This window comes from Cydia strobilella, chromosome 1 (genome assembly GCF_947568885.1).
Source record: "Cydia strobilella chromosome 1, ilCydStro3.1, whole genome shotgun sequence".
Taxonomy (NCBI): Eukaryota; Metazoa; Arthropoda; class Insecta; order Lepidoptera; family Tortricidae; genus Cydia; species Cydia strobilella.
Window position 1 is genome coordinate 21,182,995 of NC_086041.1, and position 18,485 is coordinate 21,201,479.

An 18,485-nucleotide genomic window follows, 5' to 3' on the forward strand; every position below is an offset into this window, starting at 1 on the left:
GGGTAAAGCCGCATTTACATTTGTCTGTCGTGTTGTGTTGTGACGGGTACCTATATCGGTTTCATACATTTAATATGGTTGCGGTCACATTTGTCTGATGCCTGATAATATTATTTGTTGTGCTGGCATTCGGCGCGACGTATTTGGGTTGATGCGTGATATAATAAACCACGCCTATGGCCGAAAATGAACATTCCATGAGTGCGAAAGAGGAGGACTGTAAATGAAAAAACGTGACCACTTTTAAAGCTTTACAGCGGTTGAATGTACTAAAACGAAACGTAAGATTACCGTACTCGAAAAATGTATGAAACCGATACCCGTCACAACACAACACGACATACAAATGTGAAAGCGGCTTAAATCTGGGAGAGGTACCTACAAGGGTACAAACCACGGATATTCAATCACGGAAAACGTATACGAATGCAGTGTACACTCATCGAAGAAAAAAACTCTGTTTTTCATATCTTCAGTAGGTAACTAAAAGCGCTATCCATTGCCAAGGATAATGTGCAAGTAGGTACCCATCTTTGAAATAACGGTTTAGTTATATGGAATGGGAAAATCGACCCTTGCAAATAACATCTCGGGTAGGCCGTAGATAGTGCGCACTGCCATAAAATTATTTGTAAGATTATGGGAGCCTCCATAAACCCTGTGCCTATCTTCTTTGTGTTTATCAAAAACAATGTTTATTATTTGACACTATATCTGCGACCTGTAGGTATGCTATGCGTGGAATGAAATTTAATGAAGTTGGCATAACATTTTGTAACTTTTATTTATAAGTAAAAGGAACCAATTGACAGGACAATAGATACCTGACAGTAGGGACTTCGAAAACTTTCACTTTTGTAAACGGAGGAATTGTTTTGACTACAGACGATGACGTCTAACGACACGATGACGTGATAACTTGAAAATTATAACAAATATGACAATTTGTGCCCCATCATTCAATAGGATTTTAAAAATGATTTCAAGGTATTTAAGACCATTTTTGCTTAAATAAATACTTTGGGAGATAATCTAACCGAAAGTCTTATAAGATTAGGAACCTAAATCAACAGTTTTCTAGAGTTCTTCATCATTTTTCTAGCTAAACTTTATTTGTTTTGCTTTCTTTTATTTGTATAAAATTTAAGAATCTTAAAAAATGTAAGGAAACGTGTGTATAAAAAGAGCGTAATAGTATGTTCTAAAGAAACTTACGGCAGTTATGCCCTTTTGACGTTACCACTATTGTACCAAAAAAAGTTAGTAGGTAACTAGGGATATTATGTGAACTCAACAATGAACTTTCGAAGAAACCAGTCTCATCGAGGGGACTAATTGAACAAAACTAACACTTAAATATTATGCACATAATCACTAAAATGCATTTTTAAGCATTTTATTGCGAAAAACAACATACAGAAATGTTATTTATACACCATATTTCCAAAATAAAACATAAATTACCAAGGAAATTTCCCTGCAATTTATGAGAATTTTACGGATTTTTTTGGAAATTGAGGAAAAATTCATGAAATTCAAGTGAAATGATCCTGGTTTCAACGTAAGGATAAGGAACCTTGTATTTCTAAAATACTTCATCATTAGCAAAAATGTAGTTTCTATACAAAAAACACACGCTTTTAGATAAATTGCCAGTTTTGGAAATGTTTCCGTAACATTACCGAGAATATTCTCTCAATCGGAAATATTCTCGGCAATATCCCATCACTATTCCCCTTTAGTTATGTATTATATTTTCCATTTGTAATATTACTAAGTTACTATTTTGACAGCTCTACTCACTAAGAAAAGTGCGAATAATCATCAAAAAATGTAAATTTCCCTATTTTTCACGTCAGGAGAATATTGCAGAAATATTCTCAGTAAATTACGTTACCGAAAGTGTCCAATAAAGGAAACTTTCCGCTCGCCCATCACTAACTAGGTGGGACACAATTTTTTTTTTTTCGTTCGGAGAGATTATTTCCGAAAATATTAATTTTATTAAAAACTGAATAGTGAAGACCCGTATTCGTTTTGAAATACCTATCCAACGATACCCTACACTATACGGTTGAAGCGAAAACATTGCATCCCCACTTTACGTGTAGGGGAGGTACCTACCCTAAAAAATATATTTTTTTTATTTTTTTTACCACTGTTTCGGCATAATTGACTTATATATCCATGCCAAATTTCAGTTTTCTAGCTCTAACGACTACCTACCGAGTAAAGCCGCGGACAGGCAGACAGACAGACAGGTTAGACAGACGGACATGGCGAAACGATAAGGGTTCCTAGTTGACTACGGAACCCTAAAAAGGTCAACCTCAAAATGAATCATCATCGTCGTCATTTTAGAACAATCCTTTCGAAAAAGCAATTATCTTGCATGTCTGTCCTTGCCTTGACATATCATAAAATGAACCTTCAAAATTACATGCATAATAGATACCTACTTACTTCAATAATTTAACTGAAAGTTAGTAACCAGATATATGTATTAAAATTTAATTAAATATCATTTATGTTGAGGCAACTAAGGCCCATAGATACATAGGTACGTTAGTTTTAACATACATACAATAATAAAATTATAAACTGAAATAAACGTCATATACTAGGAAAAAGTGACCAAGGCATCCAGTGCCAAGGGCTGAAATCGAACCAACGTCCTCTGCTATCGCGGCAGGTGCCTAAGCCCCGCGGCCGACCGGGCCACGGCGACATGGGTCGAATTTTTCCAAGCATGTACCTATATAACGGAATTTCCTTAGGGCTTATTGGTGCCCCCTGGAGCTCTGCCGCGATAGCAGACGACGCTGGTGCGATTCCAGCCCAGGCACTGGATGCCTTGATCACTTTTTCCTAGTATATGCCATTTATTTCGGTTTATAATTTATATAGTATAGTAGTGTTTCTACTTGAGATAACACAAATTAAAATATATTCAAAAACATAATTTAAATTGTTCTAATAGTAATTACAAAATTTTTAAGAGCTAAATGAAAATTCCACCTGTTCCGGTGTACCTACAAGTATAAGGTCAATACTGGTAAGTGTGGCTGGCCTTGACTTGACTCATAAATTTGCAACTTGCGTTTAGCGACAAACTAGCGACCCGCCCCGGCTTCGAACGGGTAGTTCAACTAATTTACACAAAACCTTTACAAATTATATAATATAAACCTTCCTCTTGAATCACTATCTACAAAGAGGATATAATAGGATAGAGTGGTACTGTCATAGTAAATTTTGTAACCACAGTAAATTTACTGCCATCTATCGACACACGATTAAAACTAAAAATGAAGATGTATAAAAATACGATAAAATGTATTTATATATGGATAAATGATTTTTTTATTTGCATTAATTATTTTTATATGATTTTGACTCATGTACTTTCACTGATATGCGTTAAAATTGTTTGTAAATAACAAACGAAACCGTCAACGCCATCTATCCGAGAGTAGGCCAAAGGTAGTGGCGCCATCTGATCGAGAATCAAATTTTCTTGATTTTCGAGGCACGTTTTATCCTTAGACTGTATCCATCTATTACGGAGTTATATCTATCTTTGCTATCTATTAAAAAAAAACACATCAAAATCCGTTGCGTAGTTTTAAAGATCTTAGCATACATAGGGACAGACGGACAGACAGCGGAAAGAGACTTTGTTTTATACTATGTAGTGATGTACTTATATACTCGCAATCAATGTGTAAACAGGCCCCAATGTGAAGGCTAAGTCACCCGTATCCCGTATTTATATACCTACCCGTATGCCACACTTATCCGTTTCAACCTTACTCAATAATAAATGATTGAATAGTATGATACTACAAACTACAATTATTAAATACATGCTAATTACTATCCATTCCATTCGTTAATCTTTAAATTACCTATATTACTTAATTAACATCTACATACATTTATAACTGTATAATAAGTGCGGCCCATGAGCCATTTCAGTATTTAAATTATCACTATAATAAAACGAAGTAACAATTCGTTTTATATCATCGTAAAAACCGTCAGAGTATTTATATGCGTGCAACTTACTTGACACTGAGTAGAAATGCAATAAAATAATTGTGTTTTCATCACATAATAACAAATATATGTATGTATAGATATTTGGAAGATAGGTCTGCCAACTACCAACCGGCTCAAGTTTCTTTGAGTCCAACTACTGTTTCTTCAAACCAGCTTCAAACTAATAAAATCGTAAATAATGGGCTATAATTAATGTATGTCTAAATTTATACGTGTTTCGCGAGTATTAGTGGATCATTACAAATACTGGTTATTCTACATTAAATGTTACACAAATCTACTCATATAGGTAGGTAAATAAATAAACAATGAAATAAATAAATATTATAGAAAAATTGACTAATTTCCCACTGTAAACTCAATATGGCTTGTGTTGTGGGTATTCAAACAATGATATAGGTATAATATATAAAAACTGAAATACATAGAAAACACCCAAAACTCAGGAAAAATATACGTGCTCATCACACGAATAAATGCCCTTACCAGGATTTGAACCCGGGACCATCGGCTTCATAGGCAGGGTCACTACCCACTAAGCCAGAGAGGTCGTTAAAGATATAGGTACATAGTACGTACACAGTACGTACACATACAAATGCATAAGTATTATCAAAGGTATATGTAACTCCGTATAAGATAAGTAAAGTATAAGAAACAACGTACCTCGGAAAATAAAGAAAAATTAAGTGATGATGAAACACCTAACATTACCCAGCCAGCGTTGGGTAGACCTTTAGATGTGTACGATCATCGTACTACGTTGTACGAGTTTACCCAAAAGACTCGAGTAATAATAGTTATACCTTGAGTTTAATTAACCTTCTAACATTACCCGTAATAATATATATATATATTGATATTTTTATTCATTTTCATTTTTAGTTTTAATCCTGTGTCGAAGGATGGCAGTAAATTAACTGTGACTACAAAATTTACTATTTATAACAATAAGCCTGTATGCACTATCCTCTTTGGTATTATTAAGTAGGTATTCGTAATAAAGAGATATACTTTCCAGGGGATAACACGATTCTGCACAATGTATCAGGAGAGTTTCGATCGGGTGAGCTGACGTGCATTCTCGGACCATCGGGCGCTGGCAAGTCCTCCTTGATGAACATACTGGCAGGCTATTCGTAAGTAATACACATTACTAATATGTCAGTACGAGCGAGATGCATAGAAAGTAAGTTACGTTACTCTAACGTCTACGTAACTTACTTTCTATGCATCTCGCTCGTACTGACATTAGTGCGAGCGAGATGTATAGAAAGCAAATTACGTAGACGTTAAAGTATATGTCAGTTTTGACATTGTCAGTGACTCATGGTACGGGTACAGACTACAGAACCCCTAGTGTAAATTTCATTCGAAAGCGTGACGGACGCACGCGTTTGCGTTACGTCTCATTTATTTTGTATGGGATTTCGAACAGCGCGCCAAGCGGGACGTTTTGGAAACTCAAAATCCCATACAAAAAGAGGCTTAAAGCAAACGTCACGTCACGCAATCAAATGAAATTTACACTGGTGGCCTTTTCGAAGATTAAAAAAATCGAATATTTTATTACTGACATAACACTTATTTGAGACGACTGTAGTTCATCTCGCTCGCATTTATTGCGCGTGATTTCCACTTGGAATTTCACCATGCACCGCAAAATTTTCTGAGGTGATTTAGTGTAACATGATATAAGCTTTCAAAATAACAAGCCAAAAAATTTTTGAAAAAAAGCGAACAAAAACAATATTTTTTTTTACTTTTTTATAAAAAAGAGATAAACTAAATCGAAATATGAGGTAATAAAGACAATTTAATGGTTAATTAAATGTAGCTTAGTTTGGTTCACTATGCTTTCTTTAACTGAGTAGTGGCATTTAAAGAAGCATAAATCTCGCCTTTAGTCAAATCTTCTAAGATACAAAATTTGTGAAATAGGCTTCCAATAACTATTGCTTTTTTCGATTTGACATTTTTACATTCTTAACAGATAAATCTACTCTTCTTTTATTTGCACACTACATTAAAAAAAAAATACAGAATTTGAGAAAATCTTAAAAAATAATAAAGTTACATGTAAAAAATCCGCAACGCAGGCTTCGTGAGGTGGCTACAAATGCAAATCAGCAACATGCTTCGTCCCAAAAATACCAATGATGATATCCGCTACCGGCATCGTCATTTTTTTTTTGTTTAAATAAAATAACCATCACGAATCGTACCTGGCTCAAATGTCCCCATTACGCTGGCAGCGTTACCGCGCTGAATGGCCAACGAGATGTGTTGTGTTGTACGATCCGGACCGAGGGTCGCACCCCCTGTCCCTCAGCCGCCGACCCAAATCCCTCACAAAGTCCCTAGCCTCCACAGCCCAAGGTCCCGCAGTCTCGACTGCAACCGGCACAAAGTCGTACGTTGGTTCCAGGGCAGAGTACTTGGCATGCTTCATTTTGGCGGCATACTCCGCGGCGGTCCCAGCAGACCTGACGGTGAGACTCAAGTGGGACGGCGCAAATGTACTCACGCACGTTGCATCCCACAAGAGGCATCGTCCCCTCTGCCATGGAACCAATAGTAATTTTTTTTTGTGGTTGTGTCGAGATCTCGTACATGTGTAAACATACTCGAATATAACCGAAATCGGAAACCTCAACCATTTTACCCTGTCCGCTTCACGTGAAATGCCCCAAATACAAATTTTAGACAGATTTTTTTCTCGATTTTGGCCACCGTTGCCTATGGAGACAACAAGCAACGCTAAGCGATTTTCGTTGTATTAAGGGTGTCACGTGCGCGTTTCCGACTTAAAGCAATTGTTTCTACTATACAACTTAAAATAATTAATTTGAGCTATCGTTTTGTTTCGTCCTCTTCGTAGAAATAACCGGCCAAGTGCGAGTTGAACTCGCGCACGAAAGGTTCCGTACCATAAAACGCAAAAAAGGCAAAAAAATCACGTTTGTTGTATGGGACCCCCACTTAAATATTTATTTTATTCTGTTTTTAGTATTTGTTGTTATAGCGGCAACAGAAATACATCATCTGTGAGAATTTCAACTGTCTAGCTACCACGGTTCATGAGATACAGCCTGGTGACAAACAGACAGACTGACGGACAGAGTAATAGGGTCCCGTTTTTACCGTTTTGGGTACGGAACCCTCAAAAGTAAGTATGGCGCGAGTCAAACTGGCTTAAAGTTCTAAACAACTACGATTCAGCTAAAATTTGCACTCTATTTGTAAAATTAACTCGCACGTTTCACTTCAAAGTTGGCGAACATGCAGTCACATTGTAACATTTGTAACAAGTTTGTTTAGTCGACGTCATGTTTGAAGTTTACACATGGACTGTATACCTACTCCTATTTTCCAGTTAGCAATATCGTTGCGAGTTATATATAAAAAATATATTATAATTGTATAATACTTTAATTTTTACCTATTGCGTTGGTACAAAATATTTGGATTTAATGATTGATTATCAGTATTCTATGTAAATAGTTCTGCTCATTTGATATATATGTTCATATCGATATATTGTACGTCGCTGAATATCACTTATTATGCCTTACCTACAAAGTGTGGAAACAGACCGGTCTGTGTAATATAGTCTCAATTTTTTATTTTTTTATTCTTAACAGTTCGAACAACGTAAGCGGACGAGTAACAGTAAACGGGCACGCGCGCGACATGCACGTATTCAAGAAGCTGTGCTGTTACATTATGCAGGACGACATGCTGCAGCCGCGGCTGACGGTCATCGAGGCCATGAGGATCGCAGCTGATCTCAAGTTGGGCAAGGAGCTTGGTAGAGCTGAAAAGCATCTTATCGTGAGTAATATAATATTACACGTGCTAAAGAAATATTATATATACAGATACGTCATTGCTAGACAGCATGCTTCAACCTCGACTGACTGTTATCGAAGTAGCTTACCAGTAGTAAAACTGTAGCTTACCAGTCCCAATGTACATTTATTTATTTTAGTTTTATTATTTCTTAATTTAGCAGCCATATTACTACATACTCAACCCTCTTCAAGTAATTTCAGGTCATGAAGTACAAGCCATATAATTAAAATCACAATCTTAGCCATACAAACTTAAGGGATAAAAATATTACGTATCAAGCATCGGCTAAACAAGAAACCTAGTAGATATTTTATTCTCCTGATAAGGTCGCAGACACCTTTCAGTGAATTCGAATTGATTATGTCAAAACGTTAGTTACTGCGCTTTTCTAACAGTCATTATAATTTGACCGTACTCTCAGTGTATACAGTCGAGGCCGACCGCCTTTATGTCATCTTGGCATCGGGGTCATGCTCCCAACGATTTTCTTTAAGTGGAGTCCATTTATCTGTACTTGCCTTTTTCTATAGATACCCGATTTTACACCGGCCTTTCCGGATTTGTTGGCTGGAGCCGGATAAGATCCTTTTAGGCGCGATTAGTTTTTGTTCAAGACCCTTTTTATTGGCAGTTCAAAAACCCACAACGATACAAGTGAGTTATTTAGTCGTTTAATGGGAGCATTTCTATTCGTGTTTTCTATTGCAACTTAGTATTCTTAATTAATTAAGTCGCTTTAGGATCATAGAAAAACATTGAAGCTGTAGAGCACAAAGGGTAAATCACCAATAATAGGGAATATTACGCGAAACTCTGCGTAGGGGGCGCCACTACCACAATCTGAGGGTCTATCGCGAAACAAGAAAATCGAAATTTCGTTATCTAACATCTCTGTCACTCTTGCATATTCGAGCGACAAAGAGGCAGATAGCGAAATTTCGGATTCGCGTTTCCCGGTAGGTCCTTTGTAAACAAACCGCCTTGATGCTGTATCAATGTCATATTTTATTATCTCTGAAAACTTGTGAAAAACTGTTAAAGGCACAGTATATATAAGTTACTCTTTGGGTTACTAAAGAGGCTAGTGCTGCACTTTGGTGGCAGAACATTGCAGTTCCCTATTGGTCATTGCATTGTGTTTACATACAATTTAACCAACACGTATATTTTTTTCCTTGTTTATTCTCAAGTCATTTATTACCCTATTCGCTTCTCATACCCTTTATAGGGTCCATACCTCAAAAGGAAAAAAACGGAACCCTTATAGGATCACTCGTGCGTCTGTCTCTCCGTCTGTCATAGCCAATTTTCTCCGAAACTACTGGACCAATTAAGTTGAAAATTGGTACACATGTAAGTTTATGACCCAAAGACAGACATGTAACGTAAACAAATTAATTTTAAACAGGAATTTTACTCTTGGGGGGTAAATGAGAAAATTAGAAAATAAAGTTTTTCAAACTATATCGTGATGAAAGAGCTCATTGTGGGATTCTCAAATCTTTTTTTTTATAATTTTAGGATAATCAGTTTATAAGGTATTCAAGAAAATAGGCAAAAATTTACCATTAGCCAGCAGCCACCGAAACACGTAAAAATAATAATTTGTCATCGCCTTCCGTGTGATAGTTTAGATGCTAATGTGAATTTAAAAAATCGTCAGCCGGTTGTAGCGCGGTGGAAAGAACGTCAGCACTCAGCTGGTGGCCTGAACATATCTATCTATGTATATAAACGTAAAAGTCCTGACTAACTGACTGACTGACTGACTGACTGACTCACTTAAATCAACGCCCAGCCCAAACCGTTGGACCTAGAGAGCTGAATTTTTCACAATAGATAGCTTTTATGACGTTAGTATCCACTAAGAAGGGGTTTTTCAAAATTCATCCCCTAAGGTGGTGAAAAAGGGGTTGAAAGTTTGTATGGAGATCATAATTTTTTTAAGTGCGCGACTTGAATCTTTGCATAAAGGCATGTTATTAGAATACAAGAAAAAGTGATTTCAGCGTGTTTAAAAATTCATCCCCTAAAGTGGTTAAAAAGGGGTTGAAATTTTGTCTTGGTCCTAATTTTATTTTAAGCCAGGTACTTGAAACTTCATAGAAATATATATATAATTAAAAGAGAAAAAAAATTGTTTCAGCATTATTGAAAATTCTTCCCCCAAGGTGGTAAAAATGAGGTTGAAAGTTTGTATGGAGATTAAATATTTTTTTGAGTGCGGGAATTGAATCTTTGTATAAATACAAGAAAAGTAATTTAAGCGTTTTTAAATATTCATCCCCTAAAAGGGTTAAAAAGGGGTTCAAATTGAATCTATTACAAATGCCTTGAAACTTCTTAGAAAGGCATTGTATAAGATTCCAAAAAAGTTATTTCAACGTTCTTAAAAATTCAACCCCTAAAGGGGTTAAAAAGGGGATGTAAGTTTATATGTGGTACAAATTTTCTTTTAAGCTAGGAACTTGAAACTTGGTAAAAAGGGCATTATATGAAAATGGACGAAAATTGATTACCAACACCGTTTTTGAAAAGTTTGTATTAATAGTTTCGGGAGCGATTTTTTTTTAAATAGTGGACTTGTAAATCTTCTAAGAGGGTCGAGAGGGATTATATCGGGAACAATTTTTTTCAGTTAGGGTCTTGAAACTTCGTAGTTTGTGAAAGACAAATTTCATGCGTTGTATAATTATTAACAAATGATTAACCGTCCCTACTGATATCTTTTGCTGCATAATGTTCTATATTATGCTCATGTAGAATATATAACCACCAACATACAAATCCACGCGTACGAAGTCGCGGGCAACAGCTAGTAAAAAATAAGCGCTTTATCGTTTTATAAAAGTAATACTACACTCATGAAACTTTGCTCGTAGCATTTCATCAGGGTTTCAATAAACGGATTACGCATTATGCATACTTTGCGGATATAAAATGGTAGGGTGCGTATTTTTTACATGTTCATGTGGACAGCTCACGGTTTTTCCACCGCGATACAACCGGCTGACTATTTTTTTAATTCATGATAGCATCTAAACAATCATCTGACAAAGTATCAGCCGGGAGGCGATGACTGACGATATATGCTCCTGGCCCGCGGTCTATATGTACTTGTTGCTTGCTTTATACAGGGCATGAAACACCGGTATTTTGAACTTAGCGTCATCGTGTTGCTAATCGAACTAAGATACTGTCTATATGTAGACAATCTATAATTGCATTTGGGGTGGTGTGGAGCGTGTCCGTTCTGTATGACATAATATTACTTATTTTGTCCGTCCAGTGACATATTTGTCCAGTGTCCAGTGAGTATACCTATTTCAAATTTTGTTTTAGGTAGCAGAAATTTTGCAGACCCTTGGTCTCTGGGACCACCGGGACACGAGATCCGATTGCCTGTCCGGGGGACAGTCCAAGCGGCTCTCCGTTGCTTTAGAACTTGTCAACAACCCACCTATCATATTTTTGGATGAACCTACCACGTAAGTTGAGTCAATATAAGCCGTTGCTTGTCATTTACGGATGGTATTAGAGTTAGACCAAGAAAAGTCTGCAGCTCTCGATAAGAAGTAGTTTTTAAAAATCTGTATGTGACAACACCACAGAAAATGGATTTAGTAGTCTTGATACTTTTGAAATTTTCTACCAGAATGACCGTCTATGAAAAATGTAAGCTGCGCATTGTGATTAAATAAATTTAATTCCGTCACTGTTTTTTTTTTTTGATAAATAATTAAACAGTGACAGTAATTATTTAACAGTGATAATGTAAAATCAGTTTGTACATGGAAGTATTGAGCAAGAACGAGAAGAACGCAAACATTAAATTTGTTGTGCTTGATGTAGCAGAAATTTTCGTTCTGATTATATGGTGCTCTTATTTAAGATCGAACGTCTTGCTAACGTACAGTACCTCCTTGACCACTGGAGGACTTCGTCACTGTGTCTTTTGTATATGACATTCATTTCAGTTTATAATTTATAAAGTAGGTGGTGTGACTACTTTAAAAATACAAATCAAAATAAGTATTTGATAAAAATAATTTGATTTGTTCCCAAAAAGTTGTACAGTACGTCTTGTTTTTGTTTATATTATTATCCGCACTATTATTATAAAGAGTTAATGACAAAAACAAGTATAAGATACTACATACAAAATATGTTATTGGAGCTACAGGTGGATTAAATTATAACTTTCCTTGCCACTTGGCGGAGTTACATCCGTAGAGTATTAAATCAAAAATATAACCAAGCTAAGCGGTTAGGAATTTGATTATCCAAACTACCCACCCGTGACTTTAGTACTAGGCAACTAGGCAGTTATCTAATCAAGCGGTTAAAAAGTAGGGGAAACTTCCCAATTCTTATAATATAGTTTAATGTATTTTACCTACACAGACAATACATAAACTAATTTTTATTTCGGTTAATAAAACTTGCTGAATGAGTGCTTCCAATAAAATAAAATAAAACAATCCAATAATTATTTACAATTAAAGGTTATACAATACAATAAATAAACAAATTGTATTTTGTATCTGCAAAACATCTCTTAACTTGGCCTTTGAACGATGACTCCCAGTATTTGTACATAAATTGTACTTAAGTCATGTTAAGCAAAGTTACATATACCTTTTCAGATCCTGATCCCTACCTTATTCGTAGACTGTTACTAAATATATTATAACACCCGTAATACATCATGTCGATCTGATCAATTGATTACTTTAATCCATTGAGATGAGTTAAAACATCGTATGACCCCTACTACATACAATACATGTCCCTTCAATTACTATTTTATCTCTTGAGTTACATACATTAATCTCCTTTACCTGCTTGAAAAGCTTTTAGGATATTAGTTTACCCGTCTAGAATAATTTTGTACGCAAAGAAGTTATATTCTTTCTTATTTCAAAAGAAATTTAATTTGTGGAACGTTATTGAGAGATTGATATTTTGAACTATTTCCTTTAGATATTAATTAATTAATTAGTTAATACCTAATAAATAAATATTTGGGCACGATCTTGAACAGACTAATAATTAATTATTTAATTACTTTTTGGGCTTTGTATACATTTTTGTAAACATAAACAAGTAGAATTTCTTATTAACTAGGGGCTGATGGTCCCATAGGCAGACTCATTCCTGATTTTAGTGAGGCTACGTTAACTGCCGGTACCCGACATATTCACAACCTCAACATTGTGCCTACTTTTGTCCTAAATACTCAAATACGGGCAATGAATTAAACCTGATATAGAATTTATCCGTCTAATCATTAATTAAACTAATTTTTTTTAAGTACACTTAGTTATGACCCCGTAATTATTATTATTTTAATTTACCGAGCAGCAATGTACTGCAAATATCAAGAAACATAAAATGACATGACATTACGAGATACGAGCTTTTTATAGTAACTGCCAACAAGCGTTGACAGTTACTATAAAAAGCTCGTATCCCGTAACTTGTGTGGTGTATTACATTGCGGGATTTGCGGGCCGAATTATTTTGTATGGTTAAAATTTTCATTGTATTTCTAAGCAAAATCTATCTCAATATATTTCTTAGGTCCTATGCTAACCACCGTTTAAATGTTCGCCCGTATTAAATTTACACACTGTATGTATATGTGGTATATATTTCAAATAAAAAAAAAACGAGTAGGCAGAAGCTTAAATAAAACTAAAAGTGTTTTAGACAATAAGCAATCCCTAACTTACTTACTGCTTTAAGTTGCGCAGAAAAAGTCCCAGAAAAGGTCAGTAACACTTTGAATTTCGACAAAACGTTTTGCCTCTTGGCGTTTGTCATAGATTCAGGTCGTGCTTAAGCGCAAGTCTACCGTTTTTACAATAGGCTACGTTTATTTTATTATAATTTTTGGCCTCTCCTGGCCTCTGGATGTATTAGACTAAAAGTTGCATCAGTTTTCTTGGTGGAGCGAATATTAAAGTTAGCTTTTATGCGCGAACGCGATGTCATATAGTTACGATATTCAGATTTTAAAACCAGCAAATATAAAAGGATCTTGCCTAAATTTAGGAAGCACGAGGTATATTTTGAAAACGCTTGTTATAAATACAACAGGTATTAATTAAGGTTTTACAAAAATTATCACTTTCAAAATTAAAAACTATAGTGGACGACCGCTTCTCCATACAAATGTAGTGCCCATTTTCCTCCTAGATATTGACATTTTGGAAAATATATCTACACAATTTCTTGTATAATATTAACCATAACTAAGTAACGGGGTTGTCTGACTATTTTCGATTTTCGATTATAAGAGTTAGGAGCGAAAAACTATTTTTATTAATACATTTTTTTAAATACTCCTAAACACCAATACTTATAAATATGGACTACGTTTATATATAGAAGCGGTCACGTGATGTCATCCCCTTTCCTCTTTAATTACTTAGCTTGTCTATACTAACATAGGCAGACAGTGATAAATCAATAGTTTATAAAGTAACATGTTGCCCCGCATTTTGGCTTTAATTTCTTGCTGAAGCCGTTGTACAAAGTGCCTGTAAAAAGGTGGCCTATTCACGCAAAAGGTCTACAGCTCACTTGGGTTTGATAATTTACGTGGAAAATTTTGCTTCAGTAATTTACGAGTACATGAACACTGGCTACCTTCGTTTTCTAACGAGGATACAATGCAATTATAGCTTAGGTTTGTGATTCGACATTTCTCGATGTTTGTCAGTGCAGATCGGAAACGAAATTCACACAATATAGGGTATTCCACAATTTTTTATTAATGGTATCAGTCGATCAGGTTTGTATTGAGGATCAAATGTCTGTATGAGACCCATTGTCTTAAAGCAATACAAAAGCAGGCCTCCTTCACTCGCTCAAAGCCACGCGCTATATGCCTACCGCTCGGCGTATCGTCGACGATATAATTGACAGAGGGCCGCCGAACGCCCGCCTGAGCGCTCGCACCGCACGTTTCCCGCGCTTACGCTTCGAAATGCCGAAACCACGTAATTATTGTGCAGTAGATGGGTGTAAAAGTCAAAAAACAAAAGAAAATTTGTCGTTTTTTTAGGGTTCCTTACCCAAAGGGTAAAAACGGCACCCTATTACTAAGACTCCGCTGCCGCTGTCCGTCTGTCACCAGGCTGTATCTCATGAACCGTGATAGCTAGACAGTTGAAATTTTCACAGATGATGTATTTCTGTTGCCGCTATAACAACAAATACTAAAAAGTACGGAACCCTCGGTGGGCGAGTCCGACTCGCACTTGGCCGGTTTTTTCATTTCCGAGAGACGAAGAAAGGTAAGTAGTATTTTAAATCTATCTTAATTTTGTCACTATTTATTTTTTTGAACATAAGTAGATAAATCGTAAATTAAGGAGTTTTTTGAGTCAGGTATTATAAGTGTTGTTTTTAAATATTTGATTGACTAATATAAAATATGGTTGATTCGCAACAGTCGTTTTATTACAATAATAACATAAGTAACAGTACAACCCTAGCGCATTCTTACGATGACGCGTTGGCACGTGGCTCGCGCGGCGAGCAAGGCAGTCTCGACTCTTTGTGCGCATACTTATGGTACATTTCTTCTCGTCCTGAGCAGCAGGTATTATTATTAAGATTTTGTAGGCTATTATAGCGTAGGTATTTTCGCTTTTGTATGGGAATGATGTATCTGTTACGTAGTAACTATTTATTAATCTGTGACAAAAGTCACAAATGATGATCAGTCTGGCACCCGCACTTTACTGACGAAACGCTTCTAAACCAGGAAGCGTACAATTCATGCCGATGACAGACAAATGACGTCAAGCTACATACAGCATGTTTCAGGTTTTACGTTTATTTATCGTTACCGTAATAACTATGTAATATGAAAAATAGGATTAATCATTAATCGCTACTATCTAATCAACCTCTTCTGTTTAAGTAGACATAAGTATATGTGACGTTTCCAAGTAAAAGGTACCACATTGTCGCTTACCATAAGGACGAAATTTGCTGGTATTTTTATACGAATAACCTGTCAGAGCGTCCTTATGGTAAGCGACAAAGTGGTACCATTGACACAGTATATTGACACTTGAGACATAAGACGGACAGTAAAAAACATTATTATCTGACATTGTCATACCTAATTATAAATAAATTGGAGGCGTGCGGAAACAACAGATTTCAGTTTTTAATAAAATGGGAAACATTAATTTATTACACATGACTCATTAAGTACTTATTTTTTATTTCAGTAACTAATGTAAAAACTAAAACGTTCGTAACAATGGAACGTTGATACCTTATCTGTCATTAGTTACGTATTTAAAAACATATGTGTTTATATACTTCATTATGACGAAACAGGCATGAATTGTACGCTCCCTGCTTCTGACAAATTGGCATTACATCGTGACGTCAGCATGTAACGTCGCTATTGCTCAGAAGCCGTGGAAAACAAGGAAATTGCGATTTTGTCGGTGAAATTATTGCGTTTATGTAGATTGTTGCTATACCATATAATTTTAATAAAATGTAAGGAATCGAATGGTATAATTTTTTTCCCCACACTAGCTCGGAAAGTTGTCGTTTATCCTTCAATACAAGCGGAGAAAAACGCGTTTTATCCACTAGTGAGGAAAGTAATTTGACCTTGGATGGAGCGTGTTTAAGTAGCTTGACAGATAACAAAACGTAAAACGCTCATGATAATGGTTCGTTCGATATTAATTATCATTAAATAAATGGTTTGAGAATCTAATAAAAAATACCAAATTTAGCTTTATTTAATGATTTTAAGTCATAAACCTTAAAATTCCATAAGAAACGTTTGTTTTTTTATAATGATGTTAAATATAATTCTGAACGCACAAGTTAAGTCGATGCAATTTCAAAACGCATCGTTGACATTTCATACATCAGAAATGTCAACATTGTCAACAAATTTTTTACTTAAAACCTTTTCTCATCGACTCGTATAAAAATACACAACTTCCAGTTTTCTGTTATAATATCGTAAACAAAAGTGATTCCAGTGATGAAGATGATCTAACGCCTGTGGATGTTGCACTTTCCTCGCTATAGTGAGGTGAAAAAGTTTTGTGTTACACACGGGCGCAAATGTATTTTACTTCTCGTGTGTTGAAACACTCGCGGGTAAAATACAACTTTGCACCCTTGTATAACAAATAACTATTTTCTATTTGGCAGTTAAAAAGATATTTTTTTTAAACTGAAGTTTTGTATTTATTTATTATTCTGATATACTTTTTAAAGTTTTCAAGTTATTGTGATAAACTGCTCATTTTCTATGTATTTAACTAGATTTAGTTATAGAATTCAACACGTGGAAACAACCCTATTATCGATATTACATTGATGCGCTTTTTACGCGCTAGTTAGTGCAGTTGTCAATGTAAAATAGTACATTTCGATGCTAGTGCGGAAAGTATGTCATTACTTCACGAGTACCTAGATATCTTGCCATGAGCCGTAGGCGAGTGGCAAGACTCGGGACGAGTGAAGAATGACATATCCGCACGTGTATGGAACGTTTTTTAATACAGTTGCGAAAAAATAAGAAAAGCAACAAGTAAGGGATGGAATTCGAAACTTTTATATTATTAATTCTTGGACATCATTGACATTGACATTATAAAGAGGTGTTTTTCTAGCTTATATTCGACTAGAATAGATTTTGTTATTATTATTAAACCCACTTCAATGAATGTTTTTTTTTTCAAATGCATGTTCTATAAGACAGAAACAATTGTAAATATTAAAACATTGTACTATTATTACCTAAATATCGTTATTTACGATTATTTGTGTATCGTATATTTATAAAAACAATATCGAATGTTGCCTTTGGAAACTTAAAACATTCTTGCAGTAAGAAAATACGCCTCTTCTTTGACAGGCGTTCCGATCCATTCAGACAACTTATTAACAACGGTTTTTCAACGTTAAAAAATAAACGTGTTATAATACTTATAATTATTACTTAAAAATTATTTGTACCTATATTATCTTATACCTACTGACAATGTAACCATTGTTCCCATTGGGATTAATTGAATTTTTATTATTTGTTTCTATATTTATTGTTCTTGTGTGTTGGGTTTTTATTGTTAGGTACGTGTAAGTTTTGACATTGTAAATTTACTTCTATTTTGGATTTGTAAGTATTTACATACCTACTTACTTTTATTCTAATTGTGTTGACAATCCTTGTTGGAGCTATAATTTTATTTCATTAGTATTGTTGTTATTTTTATTTTTATTTTGACGATCATAATAGAAATTCTAATATTTTTGACATTAATTCAAACTTATAATGTAATTGTCTTTCATGAAATAAATCATCTAATCTAATCTAATGATGAAGAGGTAAGTAATAAAATATGAAATATGCATATTTTTCGTATTCTTACATTAACAGTAGGTTTTTATGTTGATTACGACGTTTAAAGGAAACTAATATTAACACTCATCAATATTTAGTCATGAATTGGAACAAGTAAAAATTAAAAAAAATTGGAAAAGTAAAAAGCACTAGTTCGCGAAAACCA

At 34.9% G+C, this 18,485-nt stretch overlaps 2 protein-coding genes across 2 annotated transcripts in view; both read left to right on the forward strand.

Moving 5' to 3' along the window:
* The window catches only part of LOC134741954 (uncharacterized), a 275,994-nt gene that overhangs the window by 232,530 nt on the left and 24,979 nt on the right, over positions 1–18,485 (forward strand). The window lies entirely within an intron of this gene.
* LOC134741887 (ATP-binding cassette subfamily G member 4-like) overlaps positions 1–18,485 on the forward strand; it is a 174,246-nt gene that overhangs the window by 63,152 nt on the left and 92,609 nt on the right. The window contains exons 2-4 of the mRNA XM_063674783.1: positions 5,084–5,201; positions 7,707–7,896; positions 11,260–11,405. Of these exons, the coding sequence (XP_063530853.1) occupies positions 5,084–5,201; positions 7,707–7,896; positions 11,260–11,405 (454 nt within the window). The remainder of the gene's footprint in view (positions 1–5,083; positions 5,202–7,706; positions 7,897–11,259; positions 11,406–18,485) is intronic.